Below are 18179 nucleotides of genomic sequence, written 5' to 3'. Positions count from 1 at the left end.
TGTTTGAATCCCAAGCTGCACTTTTAGTATTTCAGTATTTCTGTTACTTGAATTTTTAGCAACTTTCTTACTGGAGTTCAAAGTTTCATTATGGTAACTTTTGTTATTTCTGTTCCATAAAGACTTCACAGCTCTTTCAAAACACCACATTTTTTCTTTAAACTCTATCACTCTCGCAGCATCATAAAGTAGAAGTTTTGTAACTGAGTCACCTTCTATCTTGGCAAACACATACTGAAATAAATGGGCCATTTTCAATATTAGCACAGCTGACAATTTCCTTCACTATGAGAAAATATATTGAAGAGACTTTTCCATTTGTTTGTTCATCAAGACAACAGATGGTGATCACCGCAGCACTTGTTTTCATATTGAATTCTTACTGTAAGGCTTTCTTCAGTGCAGCCCATACTGTAAGGCCTTTCTCACCCTAAATAAAAAGCTTAGCCAAACTGTAAACTGATTTTTTTATGACAATAATCATTTGCAGTTCACTCCAATCCATTAAAGACACTGTCTCTTCAAAGTCCATTCCAGTTTGTAACTGGACATCCTTCACTGCCACTAAATGACTGAAGCACACCCTTGACATCATGAAATTAACAGAGAAAATTTACATTGATCTTTTGAATTTGATGACAATCGTGTTTCACTTCTTATTTCCTGTTTCTAAATTGGAATCTTTCCCTGCCTTCTTTTCAAGTAAACTGATTCTTTTATCACTATCTGTTTGGACTGCATCCTCTTCTTCATCAGCATCACTCTTCACATTCTATTGTCATTAATTTTCATCAGAAGATTTTCAATGTTGGATAAATAGTAACAAAATTCAGCAGACATTTTATTTTTCATCCCACTACTTATACACAACATACTGCAAATTGCTCCTAACTGTGCTTCTGAAAATGATACTTCAATGAATGACCTGTTAGCTTCAAGTTCACCACATGGTGATTGAAAAGTAACACCAGAAAATTCTCACAAGTGTTTCTGATATTTTCTGTTATGTGGAACTGTTCTGAAAATTAACTTATGTAGATATTTGATGGTTTTAACCAGCAGAGAGTTTGTGTTTCTATTTACATTTTTGATTTCAACTAACACTGCAATTTCTAGATCTTCCTTCTTCTTTTTCACCTATTTTTCCATTTGTCACATTTAAAATTTCCTTTCATATACTTTGTTACTTCTAATAACCATTAAAATGTGAATCCTTGTCACATCATCATAAGTCCATGTTGTTACATTGTCACAGGCAAAGAAGTTCGTCTTACACATCATATATTACACAGTAAAACTGTGTCATCACTTATTCAGTTGATATGACACAGCCCCAAAATTTGTAGGAAAAACATTTCTAATTTTCATGAAGAAATGATGGAAAATTTTATTAATACATTTATTAATCTCTTAGTTACAACTTTAGTACTGAACATTCAAAACAAACAAAAAAAAAACTTATATCTGCTTTCTTTAGTAATAACATATGAAAATTAAGTTCAAATTAAAAATATATCACTTTGACATAAGGATACCAAGTCCAGAAATGAATTACTCAGAATTTATGGAGACAAAGCTGCTGTGGAATAACTCTGTCAATGGAACAAAAAAATCCAGGTTTGGTTATTTTATCATATAACATAGCAATAGATCTTTCAGGCCAAAATCACATAAAATATTTTTTTATTCAACATAACTGGTTTCAACAGATTATACTATTATCTTCAGGTCTTAAAATCTCCTGTTGTAAAACATGTACATTTTGTGCTGACCTCACGCATAAGATGTCAAGTGGATAAAAAAAGCACATTTCTGCATGAGGTCAGTGTAAAATGAACATGTTTTACAACAAAAGATTTTAAGACCTGAAGATAGTAGCGTAGTCTGTTGAAACCGGTTGATATATATATATATATATATATATATATATATATAAGATTCCATGACTTACCAAACGGGAAAGCGCTGGTAGATAGACACAATAAAAAAACACCAACACACACACAAAATTTCAGCTTTCGCAACCAACGGTTGCTTCATCAGGGAAGAGGGAAGGAGAGGGAAAGACGAAAGGATGTGGGTTTTAAGGGAGAGGGTAAGGAGTCATTCCAATCCTGGGAGCGGAAAGACTTACCTTAGGGGAAAAAAAGGACAGGTATTCACTCGCACACACATACATATCCATCCCAAGCCTTGCTTGTCCATGTGGTTGAGCCTTCAGTCAGGGCTCTCTAAGTTGCACATGATATTTTTGTGTGCCATACACTACAGCAAGAAAATCAGTGCAGGAGTACCTGTTACATTCCTGTTATGCACAGAAAGTGCAAGCTTAAATTTCTGCTTATTTCAGATCTTATGATTTGTTTGTGTTGCAGGCCTTACGTTTGATATGCGCTTTCATGCATATTGACTTCTCTCAGATGAAGTCTACTTCACTAGGGACAATAAGCTCAGTAGCCACAACCAATAACCCCACCCATAATTCTTTAAAGATCACACATCTGTGCTCCATTCTACTGTTCTGACAACTTAAAGTGCGAGTGTGAATCTGGGTTACATTGGCTTATTCCACCAAACCACCTTCCACGTTTTTACGAGATGACTTACTTGGAATTTGCAGCCACTCTTCTTTACTGAATAGCCAGCTGCTGGAAACACTCTTGACTTCTTCTCCATCGAATAATGATAGGTACAGGAACTTTTATACTCTTTCTACTTACGAAATATGTAGACATACAAACCTTACTTTTCATCAACTAACGATATATTTGACCCCCATACACAATAAAAATCTCACTTTCCACATGAATATGTAACTCCCTGCAAGTCTTTCATACAGGCTGATGTTAGAAACGAATATTTACAGTTACAAGAAAATTGGCTTGGATACCATGACCTTTCTTAAAATGAATCATAAAATGAGTCTTGCCTCTAACAAGGTTGTGTCAAGAGTCCACAAAAGTACTTTTTCAACTGTTCCTGTTTTAATAACAATAGTCAATGACACAAAAAGCACAGAGCTGCATATAAACTCCATGGTTCTTCCTTACACATGCACTAAAACATCTATGGATTGCCTGACATGTACTTGTTGGTACTGTGTGATCACCGCGTCTACTTTTTTTCCCCACAGCTGATTTTAAACCTGTGCACACGAACATGTGATGCACAATAGGTAGGATTCTACCATCCCACACTCACATCCAGAATATCGTGTGTTCGAGACGTTAGAAGACTGAGTGGTTCTAGAATTTACACATCAATTCTCGAATCACTACATCATTTTAAGAAAAGTAAGTTTTCATGCCAGTCAGTGTTTCTGATATCATACCCCCTGAACTATGTACTGGGTAGTAATAAAATTTTGCAGGTACATCATGTACATTCATGAACATTCAGTGGTATATGTGAATGCTGTCTACAAAAAAGTTGCAGATTGAGTTAAATGGAACTGGCTGATGGGTCACAATTTCATGGCAACCCATAAGACGTGCCTAATGTACTTTGCTTGGGCACACTGCAGTGTATACTGAGTCAGCGACAGTAATGTGTTTTATTTCTCACTGATATTGCTATATTGCTAGGCAGTGCAAAATTTACTTTTTCACAGATCTCAATGTTTATGACATCATATCTCTCGAGATATGTTTTGAAGAATGACACAATTTTGCAGATACATTCAGCACCATATGTGCATGTTATCTGCAAAATACAGGGTTTATCAAAAAGAATCATCTGATTTTAAAAAATCGTAACTGTTATGTTATTTGAGATATGTGTATGAACAATGTACTGTTGGAAAGAGCAAACACTCAAGTTTTACGTGGTTCACACTAGGTAGCAGCAGTCTGTGCCCATTTCATTTCTAGTAAAAATGGTATCAGGACAACAGAAAGCATTTTGTATTCTACATTTTGTGCAGTGTGGGTCAGCAATAAGTGTTTAACGTGACTTTCATACTAGGCATGGTGTGGATCCTTCTACAGCACAGAGCATTAGATGATGGCGTGAACAATTCTGAGAAAGAGGTTATTTGTGTAAAGGCAGATTGTCGGGCCATCCCAAGTGTCTGACACAGACATTGTTTGCATCCACCATAGTTTCACAAGGAGTCTGCAGAAATCCATTCGCTGTGCAGCTCGACAGCTCAACAGGACTCTGATGTCTGACTGGCTTGTGTTGCATTGACTTTTACACATGAAACCATACAAAATTCAGCTACTGCAAGCTCTCTGCGAAGGCAACAAACAACAACATCTGGAGTTCTGTAATTTCGTTCTTGGCAAGATGGAGGGTGACAGTTTTCTTCCTCCCTTAGTGTTTAGTGGTGAGGCAACATTCCATTTAAATGGAAAGGTGAACTGTCATAGTGTGAGAATATGGGGTACAGAACAACCATGTGAAATTGTACAACATGAGATGGACTTTCCAAAATTAATGTGTTTTGTGCAGTTTCAAGGAAAAAGGTGTGTAATCCATGTTTCTTTTCCAAGAACTCTGTTACAGGAAGGACATATCTCAATATGCTTAAGAACTTTCTTTTCCCACATTTGGAGACTGATTTTAACAACTACATTTACCAACAGGATGGGGCACATTGACATAAGCCATGCATCTCAAGGGGGCATACTGAACACCTATGAAAAGGCGTGAAAAAAAACTTTTTGAGTTTCCTGTTGGTCAAAAAACAAAATTCGTTGTGTATGCTTACTAGTTTCAGAAATATAGAGCAAATGAGATGATTCCTTTTTCAGATGATTCTTTTTGATACACCCTGTATATTGTGAACAGAGTTAGTAGTAAAGAAGTATTAAATTAAAATGTGGTACACAGTGCTGAAGATTTATTGCACGAACAGTGAAAATGTAGTATGGTATGTGTTAAACTTACTTCCTTTCATTATTTTTTACTTTGAGAGAGAGAGAGAGAGAGTTTTGTGTGTGTGTGTGTGTGTGTGTGTGTGTGTGTGTGTGTGTGTGTAGGGAGGGAGAGGGGCAGGTCAGTGAGAAAAGGTCTGAAGTTTTTGTTGGAAGTCATAATTGCTCTCATATTCAAATACTGAATGAATATCGTCTGGGTAATTTGCATGTCATCTGTTACACTGCCTCAAGATACAAACACATATTCCAACTTTAATCCCTATTCACGTTAAAGGTTTAATGTAAGATTGTACCTCTTAATGATTAGATTATTACAGCAATTTGAATTTATAAATTCCATGCATCTGCAACAGAAACTGGGCAAGAGGAGAAGAGCTCACCTGACACCACATGATATCATCTCATGGAATCATATTCAAAGCACTTAGTTGCGAATGTAGAAGAGCTCTTGGCACAATTTCTGTCTGTGACGCAGTTCAAAGAACAACAAGCTGCTTGAACACATATGACAGAACTTTGCATGATGATGTCGCGCATACATAGAAGCTGTGGGATGCCACCTCTAACAGTTATTTTAAATATAGTCAGTCTTGTTGAATTTATGCTGTTGTCAAAAGGGCAACAGTAATTCTGTATTTTCCAGTATTTGCCTGTAAAATTTGATGTAGTACTTTTGAAGCCAGAGTTTTCCATCTCAAATTAATACATTTACACTTCTCTATGACACTTCAAAATTCATATCATTATCAGAGATGTTTACTGATACACTCCGCATCATAATGAATTTCTGAGCATATCCGTGGAACAAGCAACAAACCAAAGAATAAAATTCCACAAGCAACAAAACAATGAAGCCAAGTAGCAAACAATGCAATAAATTATGTATACAACACACAATTAAGTTATAATAATGGAAGTGAAAATTTTTCTTACTGGCTGTCCAAATCTGATAGCATTCTCTAATACTCTGACATAATCAGCATTACTTAATCTAATAACACTCAAACGATTTGGTTCCTCCATATTTTTCACCCACTTATTTGCCTGACCTTGAGGATCAATCATGAGAGCAAACCTTCTGGCATTTCTGGAATAAATATGAAATCAATTAGTGCAAAGATATCTGAAATAGTACATATATTTACTTTCTGCTTGACAACATTATCTACAAATTATTTGTTCTTAGATAAGCAATATTAGAAAAATACCATGTTTAATCAGTCTTCCACCTAAGATTTTTTCTGCTTTAGGAGAACGGAAGTGTGTGTGTGTGTGTGTGTGTGTGTGTGTGTGTGTGTGTGTGTGTGTGTGTGTGTGTGTGCGTTTTCTCCTTTATGTTATGGTTAAAGAGTATAATGTGTGAAGAAATGAACTTCCTCAGCTATGTGCTATTTAAAAAGTTTCTACTACTCCTATGAACCCTCCATTTTTGGTTATAGCAACATGTTAGTCAAATCAATAAAGAACAGAGGTTATGTGAAGAGATTTCAAATTTCACTAGTCATACTGAGGCAACCACCTAGAAAAGTTTAAAAACGTAAGAAGCATACCATTTTTTGATTTGGTATTACACATGAAACCTCATGGTAAACAATTACATTTGTCAAATGTAAAAACTGTTTTATTCAATGATTCCTTAGTAGTAATTGACAGATGTGAAAATTACTGAACTATCAGTTTAATAAGTCACAGCTGCAAAATACTAACGTGAATTCTTTACAGACAAATGGAAAAACTGATAGAAGCCGACCTTGGGGAAGACCAGTTTGGATTCCATAGAAATGTTGGAACACATGAGGCAAAACTGACCCTACGACTTATCTTAGAAGAAAGTTTAAGGAAAGGCAAACCTGCGTTTCTATCATTTGTAGACTTATAGAAAGCTTTTGACAATGTTGACTGGAATACTCTCTTTCAAATTCTGAAGGTGGCATGGGTAAAATACAGGGAGCGAAAGGCTATTTATAATTTGGGGAGAGAAAGGCTATTTATAATTTGTACAGAAAGCAGATGGCAGTTATAAGAGTCGAGGGGTATGAAAGGGAAGCAGTGGTTGGGAAGGGAGTGAGACAGGGTTGTAGCCTCTCCCCGATGCTATTCAATCTGTATATTGAGCAAGCAATAAAGGAAACAAAAGAAAAGTTCAGAGTTGGTATTAAAATCCATGGAGATGAAATAAAAACTTTGAGGTTCGCCAATGACATTGTAACTCTGTCAGAGGCAGCAAAGGACTCAGAAGAGAAGGTGAACAGAATGGACAGTGTCCTGAAAGAAGGGTATAGGATGAACATCAACAAAAGCAAAACGAGAATAATGGAATGTAGTCGAATTAAGTTGGGTGATGCTGAGGGAATTAGATTAGGAAATGAGACACTTAAAGTAGTAAAGGAGTTTTGCTATTTGGGTAGCAAAATAACTGATGATGGTCAAAGTGGAGAGGATATAAAACGTAGATTGGCAATGGCAAGGAGAGCGTTTCTGAAGAAGAAAAAATTGTTAACATCGAGTATAGATTTAAATGACAGGAAGTTGTTTCTGAAAGTATTTGTATGAAGTGTAGCCATGTATGGAAGTGAAACATGGATGATAAATAGAGGAGAATATAAGCTTTTGAAATGTGGTGCTACAGAAGAATGCTGAAGATTAGATGGGTAGATCACATAACTAATGAGAAGATACTGAATAGAACTGGGGAGAAGAGGAGCATGTGGCACAACTTGACTAGAAGAAGGGATCGGTTGGTAGGACATGTTCTGAGACATCAAGGGATCACCAATTTAGTATTGGAGGGCAGCATGGAGGGTAAAAATCGTAGAGGGAGACCAAGAGATGAATACACTAAGCAGATTCAGAAGAATGTAGGCTGCAGTAGGTACTGGAAGATGAAGAAGCTAGAACAGTATAGAATAGCATGGAGAGCTGCATCAAACCAGTCTCAGGACTGAAGATCACAACAACAACAACAACAATAATTGATCCTCTTTTATGTCTGCCAGACACATGAATGTCAATAAGTGATGGTGTGGTTAACAGCTTCTACACGGTGCTCTTGCAGGTAAGTGACAGACTCCCTTAAGTACCACTAGTGGTGAACCACCTTGGCCATGCCGATGGTCACTGAAGTGTATTGAATAGTATCACCCACCAAAAGGCAGTGGCAAGAAGTGTTCCCCTAGTTACTGGTTAGTTTTCAATTAGTTGCATATCGCAGTGAATTCAAGTTGAATTTTGGCATTCTTGTAAAGACTCATTGTTGGATTCGGTATTGCTTTTATATAGATGAATTATAGCTTTGAACTTGGTGCTGAGTGACTACATCTACGGTTAATCTGTAACAGATGTATTGGCTACTATTCCAACTTGATATACTCCACTTTGGTTAGTAAAACTGGTGTTGAGTGAAGTGTCACAGAACCATTTCCTCCCTGAGAATGATCAAGACAAAACTAAATATATAGAAATTATTTTCATGTAAGTCCTGTGCTTGGTGACAGTAGCTTGTTCATACACCATCCTAATTTAATATAAAGAGGAAATGTAATAAGATTGAACTACTACAAAGATGCAGTCATATAGTTATGTAGGTATCAAGTATAACGAAGAGTTAAATATTGTGTACAATGCTCTCTCTCTCTCTCCCTCTCTCTGTCTCTCTCTCTCTCTCTCTCTCTCTCTCTCTCTCTCCCAAAATCAATATTGGACTATTCATTCATAACTTATGGATTGTCATTCCACATTTCAAACATTCTAAATGCTCTGAATACATACCTTAGTTTGATATCAGGACCATGGCAATATTGACATTACACTTTTCATATTCCCCTATTTGTTTGTTTCACAAAGTGTGTGAATATCAGCTAGTGAATAAAGTGTTGAGGTGAGGAAAATAAAAGGAACCAAAAATATCATAGTCATGATATTCCCCAATCCATTGCAGTTTACAGTGGAAGTTTATTATAGAATGGCAGAGGTGTTTCTTTACCGATTTATGGTATATTTTTAAGAACTGATCATCTATGTTATGTAAACAAACCTTGGCTATATACACTGAAGCAACAAAGAAACTGCTATAGGTATAGATATGTAAACAGGCAAAATATGGTGCTGCAGTTGACAATGGCTATATAAGACTACAAGTGTCGGGAGCAGTTGTCAGATCAGTTGATCAGTTACTGTGGCTACAATGGCAGGTTATCAAGATTACAGTGAATTTGAACATGATGTTATAGTTGATTCACAAGTGATGGGACACAGCATCTCAAAGGTAGTAATGAAGAAGGAATTTTCCCATGAAACCATTTCACGAGTGTACCGTGAACACCAGGAATCTGTTAAAATATCAAATCTCGGACATCACTGTGGACAGAAAAAGATCCTGCAAGAACAGGACCAATAGAATTGTTCAAGATGGCAGAAGTGCAATCCTTCCACAAACTGCAGATTTCAATGCTGGGCCATCAACAGGTGTCAGCATGCAAACCATTCAACAAAACATCATCAATATGGGCTTTCAGAGCTAAAGGCCCACTCATATACCCTTTATGACACATGACACAAGGCTTTACACCAGCCTGGGCCTGTCAACACTGCCATTTGACTGTTGAGACTGGAAACATGTTGCCTCATCGGATTAGTCTCAATTAAAAATGTATCGAGCAGATGGACGTGTACGGGCATGAAGACAACCTCACGAATCCATGTACCCTGTATGTCAGCAGCAGACTGTTCAAACTGGTGGGGATTCTGTAGTGGTGCGTGGAATGTGCAGCTGGAGTGACATGGGACCCCTAGTATGTCTAGATTCGACTCTTGACAGGTGACATGTATATAAGCATCTTGTCTGATCCCCTGCATCCATCCATGTCCACTGCGCAGTCCCATGGACTTGGGCAATTCCAGCAACACAATGTGACACCACACACATCCAGAATTGCTACAGAGTGGCTCCAGGAACATTCTTCTGGCCCATTTAACAACCAAAAATAAAGAAAAAGTGGTTTCTGGTGACTTCAATGTAGATTTCCTTAAAGACTCTCCCAATAAGAACTTATTTGAGTTAATAACAGTATCATTCAACTAAATTCCCACTGCAGAGTTCCTAACTAGGGTAGCAAATTGCTCACAAACAGCCATTGATAATATCTTTATAGAAAAGTCCAATGAACAAAATTATATTACAAAACCAATAGCTAATGGCCTCTCAGACCATGACATGCAGTTCCTTCTGTTAAATGTTAATACTGAACAGGATATAAAATCTGTTAAAACTGAACTCAATAGGGTAATCAATAAGCAAAAAATTGATTATTTTAGGACACTCCTCAGAGACATTCACTGGAGTGATGTTTACAGTGCGAATGGCATGAATGGAAAAATATAACACTTTTGCTAGTAAAGTGCTTACCTTATTTGAACATTTTTTCCCCCAGACTAACCAAGGTTAGAGCAAAGTCTACAAAGAAGCCATGTATTACTCAAGTAATAGAGGTATCATGTAAAAGAAAAAGAAAACTGTATCTGTCAATCCAAAACAGTTCTGATGTTGATGCTATAGCACATTGCAAAAAATACTGCAAAATATTAATAACTGCAATATGGACAGCAAAGTGAATATATTACAAGGAAAAGAAAGTCATATCAGACAACAAAATGAAGGCGATATGGGATGCAGTGAAGGAGCTGACCGGTAGAACCAGACATGAAGAGAGGCAAATAGTATTAAAAGTAAATGATACAATGGTGATAGATGTGTATAGTGTTGCAGAATTTTTTAACAAGTATTTTATAGCTGTTACTGAAAAGACAGAGTTGTCAGGTTCTGTAGATGCTGCCATGGGATACCTCAGACCAGACATTTCAAGTAACTTCTGTAATATGAATTAGACCCTCACTACCCCAGCGGAAGTAATGTCCATCTTTAAAATCAAAAACATCTAGTGGGTATGATGAAATATCAACAAAGTTAATTAAAGAATGTGATTCTGAGTTAAGTAACATATTAATCTATCTGTGTAATCTGTCATTTATCAGTGTAATATTTCCTGAATGGTTGAAATACGCTGAAGTTAAGCCACTGTTTAAGAAGGGAGGTAAAGAAATAGCATCAAATTTCTGTCCAATTTCACTTTTACCAGCATTCTCAAAAATTTTAGAAAAGGTAATGTACAATTGGCTTAATAACCATCTTATGACAAATAACGTACTGTGTAAGTTCCAGTCCGGATATCTAAAGGGTTCTGATATTGAGAAGGCTATCTACACTTACAGTGAAAATGTACTTAATTCATTAAACAAAAAATTCGCAGACAAATGGTATACACTACTGACCATTAAAATTGCTACATCACAAAGATGATGTGCTACAGACGTGAAATTTAACTGACAGGAAGAAGATGTTGTGATATGCAAATTATTAGCTTTTCAGAGCATTCACACAAGGTTGGCGCCGGTGGCGATACCTACAATGTGCTGACATTAGGAAAGTTTCCAACCAATTTCTCATACACAAACAGCAGTTGACCGGCATTGCCAGGTGAAACGTTGTTGTGATGCCTCATGAAAGGAGAAGAAATGCGTACCATGACGTTCCTGACTTTTATAAAGGTCGGATTGTAGCCTATCGCGTTTGTGGTTTATCGTATCGTGACATTGCTACTCGCTTTGGTCGAGATCCAATGACTGTTAGCAGAATATGGAATTGGTGAGTTCAGGTGGGTAATACGGAATGCCGTGCTGGATCCCAATGGCCTCGTGTCACTAGCAGTCAAGATGACAGGCATCTTATCAGCATGGCTGTAATGGATCGTGCAGCCACGTCTTGATCCCTGAGTCAACAGATGGGGACATTTACAAGACAACAACCATCTGCATGAACAGTTCGATGGCGTTTGCAGCAGCATGGACTATCAGCTCAGAGACCATGGCTGCGGTTACCCCTGGTGCTGCATCACAGACAGGAACGCCTGTGATGGTGTACTCAACGACGAACCTGGGTGCACAAATAGCAAAACGTAGTTTTTTTTTTTTTCAGATGAATCCAGGTTCTGTTTACAGCATCATGATGGTCGCATCCATGTTTGGCAACATCGCAGTGAACACACATTGGAAGCGTGTATTCGTCATTGCCATACTGACGTATCACCTGGAACGATGTTATGGGGTGCAATTGGTTACACGTCTCGGTCACCTCCTGTTCACATTGACAGCATTTTGAACAGTGTACGTTACATTTCAGATGTGTTACGACCCATGGCTCTAACCTTCATTCGATCCCTGCAAAACCCTACATTTCAGCAGGATAATGCACGACCGCATCTTGCAGGTCCTGTGTGGTCCTTTCTGGACACAGAAAATGTTCGACTGCTGCCCTGGCCAGCACATTCTCCAGATCTTTCTCCAACTGAAAACATCTGGTCGATGGTGGTCAAGCAACTGACGCCAGTCACTACTCTTGATGAACTGTGGTATCTTGTTGAAGCTGCATGGGCAGCTGTACCTGTACAAGCTCTGTTTGACTCAATGCCCAGGCGTATCAAGGCCGTTATTACGGCCAGAGGTGGTTGTTCTGGGTAATGATTTCCCAGGATCTATGCACCCAAATTGCATGAAAATGTAACCACATGTCAGTTCTAGTATAATACATTTGTCCAATGAATACCCGTTTATCATCTGCATTTCTTCTTGGTGTAGCAATTTTAATGGCCAGCAGTGTATTTTGTGATCTGTCAAAGGCATTTGACTGTGTAAATCACAATATCCTTTTAAGTAATTTTGAATATTGTGACGTAACAGGAAATGCTGCAAAATGCTTCAAATAGTATATCTCTGGCAGGACACAAAGGGTGTTATCAGGATAAAAACATGTATTAAGCTGATAAAAACATGTATTAAGCTATCAGGCATCATCCAACTGGGAACTAATTACATGTCAGGTCCCACAAGGTTCCATCTCTGGGCCCTTACTTTTTCTTGTGTATATCAATGACCTTTCATCAGTAACATTACCACATGCCAAGTTTGTTTTGTTTGCCAATGATACAAACACTGCATTAAATAGCAGATCATGTGTAGTCTTACAACGATTGTCTAGTAAAATATTTGTGGACATTAATCACTGGTTGTTAGCCAATTCTTTGTCACTAAACTTTGAAAAAACACACTATACGCAGTTCAGAACTTGTAAGGGGTGTCCCATGAGTACATGCCTAACATACGATGACAAGCAGATAGAAGAAGTGGACAGTGTTAAATTCTTGGGATTACAGATTGATAATAAATTCAACTGGGAGGAGCACACCACAAAACTGCTGACGCATCTAAACAAATCTCTATTTGCAATTCGAATTCTGTCAGACATAGAGGATATAAAAATGAAGAAGCTGGCATACTATGTTTACTTTCATTCCTTACTGTCACATGGGATGATTTTTTGGGGTAATTCATCATGCTAAGCTAAAGTTCTCCAGGCGCAAAAACATGCAATAAGAACTATATATGGTATCCTAAATTTACAACATTTTGTAATGCTGAACATAACAAATAGTTTCCATTGCATGATTGGCAGAGAATATGGTTCCAACATGATGGTGCACTTCCGCACTCTGGAATTGATGGGTGACAGTATTTGGACAGAACATATCCACCAAAATGGCTCGGACATGGAGAGCCATTTGTATGGCCACTGCATTCACCTGACCTAAATCCCTTGGATTTCTTCCTGTGGGAACACATGAAGGAACATGTGTATTCTACACTGCCGATGAATGTGGAACAATTTGTAGCATGTTTTCATGCTATTCTTGTTACTGTGAATGCAGCTTTATTATGAAGGGTCCAGAACTGTATGATCTGGCGGGTTGTGCAATGTTTGGACATGCAGGGAGGTTGCCATGTGAAATCTGTCGTTCTGAGGACAACATATTCTGTTGTGAAGGTCATGCAGTCATTAATATGGATATTATTATTGTTGCTGGTAGCTAATGTGGGACATCTGAGCACTAATATTACATGTAGTATAAATGACAAGTAGATGTTGTATCACTTTATTGTGCTATCATCTATGACATCTTGAAATTGATATTGTTTTTGTAGTTATTCTGTCCTATGACAGGTCATTTGTTTCAACTGTCTATTTCTTATTTGTCTAACCACCTATTTGTTATATTCAGTGTTACAAAATGTTGTAAATTTATGAGACATGTGATCTAAGAAGTGGTGTATATTACAGTATGAAATGCCAGAATAAAATTAGCAAATAAAAAAATGTGTGCAAACCCAGGATCGAACCCTCGACCTCCTGCATACTAACCCAAAACTCTATTCACTGCATCAGCTTTACAGCACAACTAATTCGTGCTGACAGAGGTAGTTACCATACATGTGGTTGCAGTGTTGCCAGATTGCCACTCTTTAACATCCTTTTTCACAAAGATATACTCATCAGACAAAATTTTGTGTGAGACATTTTTTTATCGCTGTCACGCGAGGAGTCGCGCTGCAAAGCCCGAGTGCGCAAATTTAGTTTCACCCTTTATATAAAGTACAATCTAACTTCTGCACTATTTCAGTGCAGTAAGTGTTCATTGTAAATAATTATTGTAGTAATTCTATTATATGTTTGTTACCTTATTTAAAAAATTACATTTCTTTTAATAATTTTAAATTCAGTGCATTAATCCAATCTTAGTAAATGAGTGTTGTAAAATGATATTTGTCATGTATTATTGTTTTTCTGACATCCTGGAGGACCTCTTCATTACAGGTCAATTGGAATGAAAGTAAATCTAATCTAATCTAATCCTAAACACTTCCTCTGGCCACCAAACTCACCAGAAATGAACATTACTGAGCATATCTGGGATGCCTTGCAACGTGCTGTTGAGAAGAGACCTCCATCCCATTGTACTATGGATTTATAGACAGCCCTGCAGGATTCATGGTGTCAGTTCCCTCCAGCACTACTTGAGACATCAGTCAAGTCAGGGCACATAGTATTGCGGCACTTCTGCATGCTCGTGGGGGCTCTACATGATATTAGGCATGTGTACCACTTTATTTGGCTTTCCAGTGTAATATGTAGTAATTAGAAAGCACAATAAGGCTCCATTTATGAATATATAGCTTTCAGTTATCTCTTCAGTTATCTTGGGCATTAGTAACTACTATTTTAAGGTTTGATGTCACCTCCTAAGTTACTAATAGAAATTATACATGATTACAGACAAAGCTGCTAATGTAACAATTACTAATAGTTTTCTTCTTGTACATAATTTACCGGTAGGTGTCCTCATAGTATGTAGGTACCATTTACAGTTTTTTGTGTTGGTGTTTGCCATGAGTTCAAATACCATTGTCACCCACTATTGTTACATCCCTTCACTATCATTTGGTGTCTGTTTCTGTGTTTTGTGAATTTAATAACAAATAATCAAAATTACATTATTTCACTGAAAAAACACTAATCTATTTTATGTAAATAAACTTTGACTATGTAATATTTAGAAAGCACAATAAGGCTCCATTTATGAATATGTAGCATTTAGTAATCTCTTCAGTTATCTTGGACACTAGTAACTGCTTTTCTGAGGTTTGATGTCACCTTCTAAGTTAGTAATGGAAATTATGCCATGATCACAGACAGTGCTGTTAATGTAATAATTACTAATGGTTTTATTCTTGTGTATAATGAGGACACTCCCACATAAAGTGCAGCAACCTTTTTTAAGTCTTCAGTATGAGCTCAAGTACTATTTTCACTCAGTATTTTCATTTCCCTGCTCTATCATTTGATGAGTGTGTCTGTGTTTTGTGAATTTAATAGCAAATATTTTAAATTGCAGTATTTCACTGAAAAAAATCTGTAGTTGTCTGAATATTGCAGTAAACATGGAAGTTTCAAATGTTAATCATAGTCAAAAATACTCTCCCTTTTGCGTGCTGTCTTTGACAAAATCTTGCTTCCATATCTCAGTTGTTTATGAGATACAAGGGACATTAAGAATATGTCAGTCTGACTTTTCACTGGCACATGTGATCAGAATGGAGTGCTTTACATATGATCCATTTTCTCAGTATTGGTGGCAAATGGCAATATCCTTCCAAGCTGAAGTAATAATTCAATATGTTAGCTACATTTCATATGTAGTAATATATGACCGAACTACACCAAATGGAAATTCATAATAACCTTTATTTTTGAACGCTAACTTTTTGAATTTTTTGCAGTAGTTTACTTACGCTCAAAATATCACAGTAACTATGACCACTAATGAAATATTCAGTACGGAGTTGATGGGCAAGGCCATAACATGTGTAAGAATAAAATTTTTTTTACCAAACAGTTTCCTTTAAAATCTTTTAAGACTGCATATCGATGTCAGGCACATGACATTCTGTTCCATCTCAAGAGTTAATAGGCATTATGTGAGAGTTGCCTGAGGCTGTAACATCGTACACCAAACAGGGTGTCCAACTGGCCAGTACAGGTAGTATTCAGGGAGTCTTACAAGAAAAGTACCACTGGAGCTATAACAAAAAACATGCAGACCTCCCTGCAAGGCAGCTGGCTAACAGATGACAGAGCCTGCTAGAGCACCATCGCATGAGCCAGGAAGTAAACTTACAGTGAATCTTACTCCATGTAAGATGAGCAGTAAGTCACTTCACCTTTTAGTATTATATTTATGAATGTTGATGTTGATTTTGAATTGTGGATGACTGCAGACAAAGAATTTCGCAAGGGAGTAAATGTACTGTGAGATTCAGGTCTGTATGAATGGTTGTTCAGAGAGCTATCTGTAAGAGGTTCTGAAGTGTACATCACATTACCTTTATTAAATCTTATGTGCAACAAGCACTTTCTCACTCAGTGACAAGTTAGAGCATAATATGATGTCACAATACATTAGTAAATTATAACAGGCAAAGTAAGTCAATTATTTCACATCTCCACCTCCGAACTCCGATACTATACATAATGCAAAAGTTTCACCACTAAAGACATTTAAGACCTGTAACATATGATTTTCTCTGGCTTAGGTTGTCTACAATATAAACACCCAAGAACTTAGAATATTGTGTTTCATTTATTATTCACTCCAAAGAATTATTTCTTTCCAATGGTGTCTTTCTAAGTTCAGTGATTTCTATTTGTAGTGAACCAGTTAATAACTGTCAATAAAGTTTTATTTATATTTTCAAGTGCTGAAATTTCTCCAACAGATCTGACTGTTATATTGCATTGTCAACAAACAGAAATTCTTCTACTTCAACACAATGTGAAGTTGGATCATTTATATAACAGTGGAACAATGCTATCATAGTGAATATTCTCCTGTTTAAAAGATTCCTGACTGAGAAGTGGGGGTACCAGCTGTCTCATTCTAATTTCCACAGCAGTTTTAAAAATCTTGCCAAATATTTTGGCATATGAACATATTCAGTCTTTTTTAGTGGCAGCTGCCGAGCCAAAAGGATGCACAGCAGAGCAGCAGCAGCAGCACTTTGTGATAAACAGTAACTTAATTTAGTCTTTATTTTTTGTTCACATGCTTCTGCGAAGAAGTGAACAGTGTGTGTGTATTTTACTGTGTAGACCAGAGGTTAGAAAATTAATCACAGTTTTTGCCTAAGTTTGTGAATATCCTTGTGTAGGGCAGCTTCCTAGTGTAAATTTTCCAAGTAGAAAAATTTATTTCTGTTTCACAGCTTGTGGTCTCAGAGTTCAGTGAGAAATCTGCATACCAGCTTTTAGTGTTACTTTATTCTCCTTTGGTATATTTTCAAACTCAGTAGCACCATTTGAGACCTCATATTTATTCCATACACATTATAATATGGCTAGGGACTGTGTTTGTTGTAAGCAGACACAAGGAGTGTTGGCTCCTGTCCGTACACAGCTGGAAGCTGCGATGGCTACCGTCAACAAGCTTCTAGCTAATGCTCAAAGTTGCGGTGACGTCGGGGCGCCAGTGATGAGACCTGTAACACCTTTGGTGTCACTGCCGCTTCTGATATGCAGCATCTGACCGCTTCCTCCTCACTCCACAGTGAGGTGGCAGACAGTGGTGGGTTCGTGTCACTAGGTGGAAGGCTAAAGAGGGAGCAAGCCATGAAGTTGGCTCCCTATGTCTTAGCAACAGATAAGAGGTGCTTCCCAGTGTTGATGATAACTCTGAGCCAGCACAGGATGCCTCTCCTGTTGGACCAGTGGTAGACTTTCCTGCCCAGTCCAGACAAGTACAGAGGGTGAGTATGCTGGTCATTGGGAGCTCCAATGTTAGGTGGGTGATGGAGTGCCTC

At 37.4% G+C, this 18179-nt stretch overlaps 1 protein-coding gene across 1 annotated transcript in view; it reads right to left on the bottom strand.

Annotated features, from left to right (window-relative positions):
- The window catches only part of LOC124596265 (dynein axonemal heavy chain 7), a 1038560-nt gene that overhangs the window by 311749 nt on the left and 708632 nt on the right, over nt 1-18179 (bottom strand). Inside the window, 1 exon segment of the mRNA XM_047135340.1 lies at nt 5814-5967. Within this exon segment, the coding sequence (XP_046991296.1) occupies nt 5814-5967 (154 nt within the window).

The sequence above is a fragment of the Schistocerca americana genome, chromosome 2, assembly GCF_021461395.2.
Source record: "Schistocerca americana isolate TAMUIC-IGC-003095 chromosome 2, iqSchAmer2.1, whole genome shotgun sequence".
Classification (NCBI taxonomy): Eukaryota; Metazoa; Arthropoda; class Insecta; order Orthoptera; family Acrididae; genus Schistocerca; species Schistocerca americana.
This window is presented reverse-complemented; position numbering and strand designations above follow the sequence as displayed.